Source organism: the organism of the source record quoted next, unplaced genomic scaffold (assembly GCF_019419815.1).
Source record: "Pyrus x bretschneideri cultivar Hongxiangsu unplaced genomic scaffold, Pyrus_bretschneideri_v1 Contig44, whole genome shotgun sequence".
Taxonomy (NCBI): Eukaryota; Viridiplantae; Streptophyta; class Magnoliopsida; order Rosales; family Rosaceae; genus Pyrus; species Pyrus x bretschneideri.
In genome coordinates, this window is record NW_025999768.1 from 2,233,255 (window position 1) to 2,246,540 (window position 13,286).

General features: G+C 36.5%; 1 protein-coding gene across 1 annotated transcript; it reads left to right on the forward strand.

Annotated features, from left to right (window-relative positions):
* Positions 1–4,267: 4,267 nt before the first annotated feature.
* Positions 4,268–8,856, forward strand: LOC103939801 (cytochrome P450 734A1). The gene is made up of 5 exons (XM_009349912.3): positions 4,268–5,240; positions 6,506–6,729; positions 6,815–7,056; positions 7,192–7,573; positions 8,302–8,856. Exons 1-5 carry the CDS (start codon positions 4,955–4,957, stop codon positions 8,764–8,766), a joined length of 1,599 nt encoding a protein of 532 aa, XP_009348187.2. The 5' UTR covers positions 4,268–4,954; the 3' UTR covers positions 8,767–8,856.
* The last annotated feature ends 4,430 nt before the right edge of the window (positions 8,857–13,286 follow it).

Below are 13,286 nucleotides of genomic sequence, written 5' to 3' on the forward strand. Positions count from 1 at the left end.
TGATGTTTAGTTGTGGTTCATTTTAAGTTGTAGTTAGTAAGTTAATGATAAATTCACTTCAATTTCAAACTAAAGTACCAAAAATACCAACAATTGGAGTTAAGTTTCAAACGTCTTATAATGACAACAAGGATTGATGTAACCATTATAATCCAAGATGTATAGAAATTTATTATATATATATATATCACTAAACACATCTTTTACAAAAATAAATTTACATATGACCTATTTTTATAGGTGTGTTTTATCTACAATTTCCTTGCTAAACAAGTTTATTTTAGAGATGGGATTAGCAGTACGAACAATAATATAGCAAATGGAACATCATTACTCTTATTTATGTGCGTAACCATGTATAAACTTCAGATTCTCCCTCGCAGACCATTTGAGCAAGTTTACATTATTCCTTGACTTGCACAAGTTGTATATCAATTATAATTTCTTTATATTATCTGGATTACCTATCGGTTTCTCACCACATAAAATTTTTGCTCTGCCACTAACCATACTCAAATACTAAAACTATATCATCCAAAATTCAATTGAGGCTACATGTTGGTGAAGAGTTCTTAGAGCGCAGGTTTTTTTTTTTTTTTTTTTTTTTTTTTTTTAAAAGGAAAGTAAACACATATATCATTTTACAACAAGAAATTGTGTCATTTCCTAAGATCTTTCACAATAAGCCGAAAAAAATGAATGCAATACCAATATATTGAATTCATGAGTTCATATATTAAACTTATAAGTTAAAATATCAAACTCATAAATATGGTACTAATATATCGAACTCATACTAGCGTGAAATGCCTAACAAGTAAGCTAGAAAGAGGAAGAAAATCCTCTAACATAAATCGTGCTCTTTTTGCTAAAAGCGCACATACGCATGCTCGATCTTTTAAGTTGATGGTGAAATTTGTCTTTCTGTTTCTTAGTTGACCATCTAATTAAGTGCGCACTTCTTGACCATAAGTCCTAATAAATCAAATCAAATCTAAGTACAATGAAATTATTACTCGGATGAAAATTTGATCACTAACTCTCTCGTTTAAATTGGATATGGCATGAGTACCTATGGATACTCCAACTAAACTTCTCAGTTCTCATCATAGAAGTTAAATTAATTTTTTATTTGTAAAAATTAGATCAAGTTGGCCAGATATGCCATATATAGAATGACACGTGGACACAATATGGCGAAAGATTTTTCAATATGTCAGGAAGATAAATTTTTGTTGTATTCAGAACACAGATAGTACATCATGTGTTATTATATAACTAATGGAAAGTTTTACTTTTTAAGTTGTTAATTTTTTTAACACTAGTATCTTACCATTTGTATAGTGACACATGATGGTACACACTGAAAAATCTCTAGTGCCTGGAACACGGGCACATACATCATATGTCAATATATAAGTAAATGAATACTTAAAAAAAAATTCCTCTACTTATATAATAATATATACACACCATCATTTTCCAGATACATTTAAAAATCTTTCCAAAATGGTTGGTTAGATTTGGATTTTTATCCTTGCTTGTAGGTTGAAGTCATTGTGGGGGAGAGGCGGGGGGCGGTGACTTGTGATGTTCATCAGAAGAAAAATATGAGGTAGGGTGGGGAGAGGAATTTGCTAGCAAAAGCATGTGTGCAAATCTCTTCTTTTGCTCGTACCAATCGTCTTTACCAACTAAATCTTTGATAACTATCACCTTATAAAAGTTCCAATTCTTTTATAGTCAATTATTTTCATTTCACATTTGGGTCCAAAGTCTATCAGTAAATCTCAATCATTTTGATTCAATTCATTTGCATCCCATAACAACAACAACAACAACAACAACAACAACAATAATAATAATAATATTATTATTATTATTATTAATCCAATTTTGAATTTTCTTTCTACAACACAATTTATAAAAGTTCAGAAATATGCATATTTCATGAAGTGACAATACACAAATATACAAACAAAATATTAAATAAATTATATATGGGACTGCAACTGCAGTTTTTCTGGTTCAATTGGTCTCATTTATTTATAAAGAACTTTAACGAAAAATTTCCAGCACTATTTACTTTAATGAAAAATTATATTTTTGCACTAAAAAGTCAACTTGATACTATTCACTTTACCCTTTATTTTTTCCTTATCGTTAAAACTCAAAGTTTTCAAACAATTTTCATTAGTTTTTCTTTATTTATATTTGTATTCTTATAAAGGTTGGGAAATGAAAAACCAAATATATATAAGTTTGCAAGCAAAGGTACCTCATCAGGCTGCAGCCTTTTCTTGGTTGGATTATTTTGGTCATTTTCGAAAACTCCATATCTTTGTTAAGTGATTGCATATTCTACTTTGTCCTTTTGGCTTTTTCATTTCTGCAGAGAAAATATTCATGTTTTTATTTTTACTCTTTTTAAAGTTTCGTTCGAATCAAACCACTATCTAACTAAAGTTATAGACACTGAACGCAGCGAACAGACTTTTCAAGAGTGAACTCAGATCTCTTTGAAATCTCTCTCACACACACTGACACATACTCAAATACGTACACAGATTACCGTCACACCTAACTAAAGCTTTTCAAACCCTAAAGCATGCTTAACTGTCTTACTTAAGTTTGGTCACAACTCTTGTTTAACTTGCTCTACATAGTCTAGACCGGTGTTGTTTGCATCGTTCTATGTAGGCAAAAGCATTTGCATGCATGCATGGAACATGTTTTATTCTTCTTCTTTCTGTATTTTTCATCACGTAACATGATGAGAGATGCATATATATATAGTGAGTATGAACACCGGTTACTAGCAAGTGTAGCCATCTAAAAGAAGCCTCGTGACCACCTCATCACCCCTTGTGGCCTTATACCACCTAACATACGCATCGAGCCACATGAATCTCGCATGCCCTTTGTCCCCACAACATACAATGTTTCTATGTACTTGAACAAGTTCCCTTTGGTTAAACACACACATAGATATATATATATATATATATCTGTGTGTGTGTGTGTGTAATTGATGATCAGTTCCCTTTGGTTAAACACACACACACACAGATATATATAATGATCATCAAAATAGAGGAGGTCAATGTGAACGGTTACTTTGTCTATGTATTATATATTTGTATGTGTGAAATTGATGATCATCAAAGTAGAGGTCAGTGTGAACGGTTACTCTATGTGTTTTGGCCACGAAGTGGTAACGATATTTGTAAGTTTTGGTTTGAAGTCAGCAGCTGCATGCAATTGTTGCCACCCACCCTTTGCCACAATACTTCCAAGTGTAACCTTTGAGTCTGTTTTAAATTTGTAGGACGTATGGGAAGGGCACATGGCCCAACATGTCTTGGGGCTATTAGGACACGATTAGGGGAGGGTGCCCTTGCGTGGGTACCCCAGTGTTGGGTCAACTGAAGCATATTTCCCCACCTAGAGTACAGATAGAAACCCTAAAATAGACAGCCTTGTTTCCATGTGTACAAATTAAAGAGCAACGTCCCAAAACTACAAAGCTCCTTTGTGCCCCGGCCCTTCACTCTTTCTCCTTCGTCCCGCCTCCCAAATCATATTTTTGGGACAATAGGAAGAAGATAGGAACCATATGTAACAATCCTTCGACATTCTATCCTCAATTTTCTTTTCAATTAGCCTAAGATTAAGTAATTAGTAGGACATAATATGTATAGTTTTAATTTCAAGAAACCTTATTAGATGTTCATTATGTATGCGATAATTTTCATATTTTATGTAGCTAGATTGAAAAAATAGTGTGCAAAAAGTCTTGATTTGGTTCATTATTTTCAACGTCAATAGATCAACTATTTAGGAACATGGGGGTTTAATTATAATATTGAATAAAGATCATCGAGTTAACTGATCAATAATTCTTAACAAATCTGTTTTTTCATTGTTTTTAAGAGAATATGTACATGTGGTGGGGCTCATAATTTTAGTTTAATCAAGAAACCATACAATAAATGTTGTGCGAGTCACATATTAACTGCGACGTCAATATGTCTTTTCTGTTGAATTTGTCATCTAAAGTTTTGAAATCAAAGACTTAATCCAACAGTAAAAATTAAGTGTTACAAAATCAAATGATCATAAACATGCGTCATTAGATAATCCTACATAAGATCCAGGTGAGGAAAAGTTTCTAATTAAATCCTTAAATTTGGAATATATAACGAAAGAGCAATAAATAATATAGTTAAAGATTAAACTAAAACGAAACAAGATATTTTTTTCACTTAGCAAAGCAAGTGTATCCCTATAAGCTTGGAACATTCTCACATTAGAGTGTTCATCCCTTGCTATATAACAAAGAAAAAAAAAAGGATTTTTCAAAGAAAAGTATAAGAATGGAAATATTTTTGCTTATTATCCTTAGGTGACGATAATGTTCATTATGTTATTTATCATCATTATATGAGTTTAAATTTTAAGATTTGTCTAGTGGATTGACACAAATCTCAAAATTTTAACTTATCTATTGGTGATAAAATGGTAAACATGATCACCACTTAAGGGTGGTGAGCAAAAATATATCCGTATGTAAAAGTTGGACAGAAGGTTGATAGTGGAAAACAAGAGGTGGGGATACAATAATACTAATAGAAAAAGACAAGGGTAACATTGTGAAATTGAAACTAACAAAAAAGCTCGTTGACCCCTCTCCAATTCCAATGGCGGCCCCTACGCCGTTGGCCTTGCACTTGCTTATATCCTCTCTCCCTCCTAAATTAACACCATCTCTCTTTCTCTCTCTCTCTCTCTCTCTCTCTCTCTCTCTCTCTCTGCTTTCTGTAAACCACCCAAGAAACACTATAACAAGTAAACAGCACCACAAGCAAAGCAGATAAAACAAGCAAAGAAAGGCTACTTCACTCTCCACATTGAGGAGGAAGTTAAACGATAGCAGTTCTATTAGAACGTTAAGATGGAGGACGAGCTCATCTTTTCGTGGCTCAAATTTGTTTGCATATCTTTAATGGTGTTGGTTTTTTCTCTGAAGATGGCGGTGGTTCTCTGGTGGAGGCCCAGGAAAATCGAAGAACATTTTGGGAAGCAAGGGATCAGAGGACCTCCTTACCGTTTCTTCATTGGAAATTACAAAGAACTTGCTGGGATGATGATCAAGGCCTCCTCTCAAACCCTTCCTTCCTCCTCTCACCATATTCTCCCTAGAGTTCTTCCTTTTTACCATCACTGGAGGAAAACCTATGGTACTTCCCTCTCTCTCTCTCTCTCTCTCTCTCTCTCTCATCATTTTCGGTTCCTTGTTTTGAAGTCTTTTCAAGTTTCAACAACTGGGTTTTCAATTGTTTGGCTTGTCATCCTTTCCCTTGTTTTTACACAATACTGGAGTAGAGGGATTCAAACCCGGACCTCAGGTGTAACGAAAAATGTTCCAGTATCTTGTTTCAAAACCTTTACATTAATATCTGGATGTTACATTGACATATTTGTTAATTTTTGTTTGAATGCTCTAAACAAGTTGATGAAAGGGTGTTAATAATAATTTAACTTGTTTTTTTTTTTCCCCTTGAAAACCATTAAAGTAGCTATTGGTGTGTGCTCTCTTCTACTATGCATGATTGTTCCTTTACCTTGGTTTTGTGATGCTCAGAGTCTGGCTTTTTTGAAAGGCTTTCTTTTCAGTTTTGGGTACTTCTTAAGCCTTTTTCAGGCTTTTTTTTTTTTTTTTTTTCCTTCTTGGGAGCTTAGATGCTTGATGTTGAAGTTGAGATTTTGTTCTTTCCGCAGCTTTTGCCCCCTTCATTTCTTTTAAAACCTCCATGGTAACAATGTCCTGTTAATGAACTTTTTTTAGTAGGATTATCTCCCTTTCAAATTCTCTTATCTCCAGTCTCTTCCTCTTTCGATTTCTCTTTTTTTTTTTCTCTCTATAAAAAACTTAACACTAGATATTGACATGGCTTATCGTAACTGTTTAAATATAAAAATATTGGAGAAAAATAAAATTAAAAGAGGAAAAAATCATACTCCTTTTTTCCCCTTTCCCAATGGAATAATTTTTCATTCTTCAAAGTGAAAGATGATGAAAATGTTCAACTTTTTTCGCGGGAGTAAAGCTTTCACCACTTTTTCAGTTTTTATGTCTTGTTTTCTTTTGTTTTTTGGAAGGCTTGAGTTTCCCAAATGAACTTGTCTTTTCCTGCTTTGTATTGTTAATAGCTTCGTTTTGAGTTGTCTTCTTCCGTATTTTCTTTGTTTTTGCTCTCTTTGTAGGGTCTACACTATCCATCTTATAACTACTCCTCCATTATTAATTTTATATATTTATTTTATTTTATTTTAACGTACATTTTTTTTTCAGGTTACATTAAATATTTCAAATCCTAAACCTAGCCTACTACTACACTCAATACCCTACTTATCGTCACTACTGAGCTAACTCCTATGGCTTAAATTTTAACCTACCTAATTAATTTACTTTGTTTAATTTTCTCCAATATTTTTACTGCAGGTGCAACATTTCTTGTGTGGTTTGGACTTACAGTTCGACTCACGGTTGCTGATCCTGATCTAATTAGGGAAATATTTACCTCAAAATCAGAATTTTATGAAAAAAATGAGGCTCACCCACTCGTTAAACAGCTCGAAGGTAATGGCCTCCTAAGCCTCAAAGGTGAAAAATGGGCTCGCCATAGAAAAATAATTACCCCTACCTTCCATATGGAGAATCTCAAGGTAAACAGTTAGTTAACTCTCTAATTATTGTTTATATTCACTTAACCCTAATAAAATTATTGATGGAAATGATTACTGGTTTCAGTTGTTGATACCGGTGATGGCAACGAGTATAGTAGACATGATGGACAAATGGTCAGCAATGTCCAGCTCCGGTGAGGTCGAGATTGAAGTATCCGAGTGGTTCCAAAACCTAACCGAAGATATAATTACCCGCACGGCGTTCGGAAGCAGCTACGAAGATGGCAAAGCCGTTTTCCGGCTACAAGCTCAACAAATGGCGTTTGTTACCGAGGCTTTTCAAAAAGTTTCCATCCCTGGTTACAGGTAACGTTTTGTTTATGTACAGATATAGTATGAAAATATAGTAAAAGTAGCGTTTTATTTGTTTAAAAGCTCAACTTCGCCTTAATACTTTATAACCCGCGATACTTAAGGGTTAACTTTCATTTGAGTTTTCAGATTCTTGCCCACAAAACGAAACATAAATTCTTGGAAATTGGATAAGCAAATCAGGAAGTCACTGACGAAGCTGATCGATCGACGGGTAGAGAATTCGAACTCGGGCGAAAACGTGCATGAAAAATGCCCGAAAGATTTACTAGGTCTTATGATTCAGGCCTCAAATTCTTCTCCTTCTTCCAATATCACTGTCAACGACATTGTTGAAGAATGCAAGAGCTTCTTCTTTGCGGGCAAAGATACCACATCCAATTTGCTGACGTGGACAACGGTTCTCCTAGCAATGCACCCACTGTGGCAGCTACAGGCACGTGACGAGGTGCTGAGGGTGTGTGGATCACGTGACATACCCACTAAAGACGACGTTGTAAAGCTTAAGACGGTAAGCCAATCAGAAGCTTTATTTTGGGACGGAAACAAAGTTCTAAAAGACGTTAGACGCTAGTCGGGCGGTGTGCTGGGGCCTAACGCCTAGGCAGCTAGACAGATTTAAGTAAATATGTTATATTTTGTGTAAATAAATGTCTGTTTATACTTAAAATATATATAATTACATCATAAATTATAAAATATAATGACATATATATTATGAAGTATTGAAACATAATGAAAACATGAGGAACAAGTATATAATTTGTGTTCATTTTAGTATTCAACAAGTTTCTTACAACTTATTAAAAAAAAATGCAAAATAAAAGTTATCTATTTTCTATACAAGTGAGTCGCAACTTAAGCGGGTGCCTAGGCAGGCTAGTCAGGTGCCTAGGCAGTCTAGGTGGGTGCCTCAGCAGGTCTAGACGCTCTTTCTAAATTTTTAAATGTCTATACATTAATGAGGACGGTAGTCAACCGCCTAGCCCTAGACGGGGCCTAAGCGAGGATTTTTAGAACAGTGTATGTAAATCATGTTTTGTCTTTGTCCAATGTTTGTTTCCTGCTAAAAAACAAATGGACACCTTTTGCTTTTATGTTGCATGTTTTTTTGTAAAATATTCACTAGCTAGTATAGTCATTTTCACATGCAAAAGTTAGGCACAAGGGTATTTTAGTTATTTTATTCTTTATTTTCTAACTTTTATTTACGGACATATGATATGATATGATGTGCAGTTGAATATGGTCGTCAACGAATCACTACGTTTGTACCCGCCTGCGATCGCAACGATTCGACGGTCAAGAACAGAAGTCGAGCTCGGGGGATACACTGTCCCACGTGGGACCGAGCTTTTGATTCCAATCATAGCCGTTCATCACGATCAGAGCATATGGGGGAATGATGCGAAGGAGTTCAACCCGAGCCGGTTCGGAGAGGGCGTGGCGCGGGCCGCGAAGCATCCGGTCGCGTTCGTTCCATTCGGGCTTGGGGTCCGCACATGCATCGGGCAGAATCTAGCATTGTTGCAAGCTAAACTAGCCCTTGCCATCATGCTTCAACGCTTCTCTTTCAGGCTGGCCCCTACCTATCAACATGCACCTACCGTCCTGATGCTACTTCACCCACAATACGGTGCACCCATCATTTTCCAACGCCTGCCACCACATGATCAGGGTCAAGATCGAAATCAAAGACCTTGATCTCTTACTTGTCACTATGCAATACCAGTCGTTTGCGTGTGAGTGTGCCGTATGATTCGGATGAATTGACCGAAGTACCCATTTGGCCGATTTTCCTTATTTTGTTTTCTTTTTCATTTTTATGCTGGGTTTCCTTAAAACTTTAGGAGCCAAGTTAATTAAGGTAAAAGATAATATCTTAAGAGAAAGATGTTGCACTCCCAGATCCTCTATGGATCTAAAGATCCTGAGCCCAAGGATCAAATGATTCGGGCCGTTGAAATTTGATCCAACGGTTACAATTATTCTAACTTTTAGAGTTACAAACAGGGGTCCCCCTAAAAGTTATAATAATTGTAACCGTTTGATCAAATTTCAACAACTCAGATCATTTGATCCTTAAACTCAGGATCTGCTTTCCTCTCCTTTCACGTAGCTTTTTACTGACCCTCATGACCATGGTTTTTCACCAAAGGGAAAAAAGAAAAAAATATTAACCCTCTAGTCGCGTGTAAGTTTTTTTTATTTTTATTTTTATTTCTCTGGATTTAATTAGGAATTAGTGAATCGCTAACAAGTAGGTTAGCTTCCTCTCTCTCTCTCTTGTTTGTATGTAATGTATATTCTGCTCTCTATTTTTCTACAAAGTTTGTGATATCATTTTGCATCAATTGGTTGCCTAGCTACTTGCGTTTCAAGAATTTCACTTTTTCCACATTGAATTATTCGGTGATTTTTTAACGTGGGCGTAGTTATATTACTCAAAGCAAATTTGTTATGTTCTTTACATTCTAAGTGTTAGAATTCCTCTGTCCCACATCGGCCAGAAGGCTTGAGAACAAGCTCTTTAAATAGAATTACCCCATTCTAACTAACACCAAGACTTTTGTATTAAAACCCCACACCTGACGAATTGAGCATGTGGCCAATTGGGGACAGTATCGGTGTTGTTGGAGTGGGCCCATGATCCGTCTACCTGAAATTCAACATGATATCAGAGTCAAGGGACGGGCCTGTACATCCACGTGAACGGATGGGTCCCCTTTGACCCCGCACGAACGGGTGAGCCCCGACTTGGCTCCATGTAGGCCAAGAGATGCCACGTGAATGGGTGAGTCCCCATTGGCCCCTTGTGAACAGGGTGACCCCCGGCTTGGCTTCATGTGGTTGCCGATGTGTGGAACTTCATGTGTAACCAATAAAATGGGGTCTCACATGCGGGGAGTGTTAGAATTCCTCTGTCCCACATCGGCAAGAAGGCTTGAGAACAAGCCCTTTAAATAGAATTACCTCACTCTAACTAACACCGAGGTCTTTTGTATTAAACCCCACACTTGACGAATTGAGCAGGTGGCCAAGTGGGGACAATATCAGTGTTGTTGGAGTGGGCCCATGACCCATCTACCTAAAATTTAACATTGAGTTCGACTCCACTGCTTACAGTTCATATTAATTTTAGGAAATGTATGTGGCAATTAATAGTAGGGTTTTCAAGAGTTGTATATTTTAAACTCAATTCGATTTTTGGGAGAAGAGAGCTCGGTTGATTAGAGAACAAGCTGTTGTAACCCAAACAAATGTACTGATGTATGTTACCAATGCACTAAGATTTGCATATTTCATGGTTATACTCTAGAGCAGGCTGTATAATATATGCTATTATGAATGGCTATCTGTTAAGTTGAGCAACCCAATGTAAATATGTCTAGTAAAGAGAAATGCTAAGGGGACTTTTTTAAAGCACGACTTTCCATGGACTTTGTCACATTCTGGCATGGGCCCCCACCACGCCCTCACGGTTTTGTTTATGGAAACTCACACGAGAACTTCCCAGTGGGTCACCCATCCTAGGATTGCTCTTGCACGAACTCGCTTAACTTCGGAGTTCCTACGGAACTCGAAGCCAGTGAGCTCCCAAAAGCCCTCATGCTAAATAGAGGTGAGTATATACATATAAGGCTTACAGGATTCACTTCCCTCAGTGATGTGGGATGTAACAATCCACCCCCCTTAGGGGCTTGACTCCCTCGTCGACACACATCCGACCAGGGATTGGCTCTAATACCAAATTGTCACATCCTGGTCCGGGCCCCACCACATCTCGGGCTCGACTCCACTGTAGCACGATATTGTCCGCTTTGGACCCCCACCACGCCCTCACGGTTTTGTTTCTAGGAACTCACGCGAGCAGAACTTCCTAGTAGGTCACTCATCCTGGGAATGCTCTGGCCCCTTTCTTGCTTAATTTCGGAGTTCCTACGGAACCCAAAGTTAGTGAGCTCCCAAAAAACCTCATGCTAAATGGAGGTGAGCATATACATATAAAGCTTACATGATCCACTCATCTCAGCGATGTGGGATGTAACAGACTCTATATATGTCACCTTACAGTTTAATGTTAATTCTCATACTAACATTATAAAATATCGTGACAGAGAGTTCATGAATAGTCTCACTTTTGAAAGAGTTCCTTTAGCATTTCTCGTAATAAAATATACGTGAATCATGCATGAAGTTTTTATAGTACCATTTTGGGGTACCACGAATTTTATTCACAATGTTGAATCTATGAGCTGGTAGTAGAAAGCATTAGGAAAAAAAAAACAAGGTTTATTCACAAACAAAGAAGTTTTGCCATAAGAAATCAACCATTCCTTTTTACAGACGAATCAAAGTTTAATAGATTTGTATAAACGTTTTTGGTTGGTGATGAACGATTCTTCTTATACAAGCAATATATGTCAAAAGTGACTTGCAAGTAAGAATCGATGACACTTTACATGTAAAGAGGTAAACAATATCCTATTACATACACATAAAAAATAAAAAAAAACGTATATTTTGTGATGAACATTAGCGGCTCAAATACTTGATCCTTGTTTTTTCTTTTTAAGATTTTCAAAATAAATGTAATAGTAATTTTTGGTGTGTTACTAAGAGCAACTCCATCGTAGGTGGATGCTCGGGGGACAGGTCAGAGAAAACGGGCCCGAGGCCCTGTGGACCAGCTCCAGCGTGAAGGAGCCCGAGTGGAGGTGGAGGCCCGAGCTCCGGGCCTGTGAAGATTGCCAGCCTAAGAGCCCGAGTGGATGTGACGCCAGGCTTGACGTTAGCCTATTGTCAAGCCTTTTTTTATTTTTTTTCTGTCAAGCGCGTGCAACCCACTCGTGCGTGGGGGCGCGTCGCCGACACACTTTAAAAAAAAAAACAGTTGCTTTTTCAGTTACTGTTGGGAAGCCACGTGGCTTCCCACGATCTGTTCGATCTCAACGGTAAAAAAAAAAAAAAAAGTCTTATTTAATATCCACTGTTCGATCTGAAATCAACGGTCGATGTTAATATAGTTTATAAATAAATAAATAAAAGAAAAAATAGTTTTAAAATTAAGAAAAGTTACCGTTGTGACACGTGGCACAATTTGAAGTGTTGGAATTCAAATTTTTTTATATCCAACTGCAGAGATTAATTTGTTGAATAAAATTTTTTTTAAAATTATCTGAAATTACAATTAAAAATCTTATCCGAAATTACAATAAAAATTATTTTGTATTATTTTATAAATAAAAAAAATACTAATATTTTATTACCTATTGCTAGGGCTATTGAAGTGTAACAGTGGAGATACAAAAGGTTATTACTGTTCATTAATGGCAGTTACTGTTCACCAGGTGGATTAAATAGTGAATAGCCTAGGGGGAGAGCTCTAACGATGGAGTTGTCTAATAGGAGAAGAATTGGCATGACTTATTGTTTTAAAGCAAATATACTGCAATCCAGCATGCAAATGCACCTTTTTGAAACATTCTCCTTTATGGGGTTTCGGGCTTTTGTAGTTTAGTGAGGAGTATGATCGAAAATCTTTGGTGATACGGATCAATGCATGGTGCGACAATTCAACGGTTTGGATTGATTCTTGTCCAATCGAACGGTTGGCAAAAATTATGGATTTGGAAAAAAGAGAAACCGGCTAACTCCAATTGCAAGTAAAATTGGGACCTGAAGTGGAGTGGTGGAGACCCATTCAACTGTTTACCTCCGAGGATATCTCTCACACATGCTAATTTAATTAAAAAATAACACCGAAGGATCAAATACTACGTATTGCTAAAGAAAAACCCGTGTAAGATTTGAGAGAAACCAAACCTTTCTTGTTGTATTACTTTTTGGGATCTTCTCATGCTCTTGGAAGGTAGCCTCTCTCTAATTTTTGGGGTTTGATGGTCCCCATGGAAGCATGTGGGTTTGAGCTACAAGTAACAAATCTCTCCACCTGTTTTGGTGTATAATTTTTAACTTTTTTGTTGAAGGAATCAACGAGAAGCATGCCAAGATGCATGTGATCTCATTACTCATCCCTAATTGCCTTAATATATGGCTCATAATATTAAACTTCACACATTAAAGGAATGTTAGCAACTTTTGCTAATTGAACAATCTCATCCTAGAATGTTACATGATAATTCGAATTGTTTATTTTTTATTATCAATCTTTGAAGATCAACTCTACCAAAATCATCTAAACGTAAAATTGTTTAGCATCT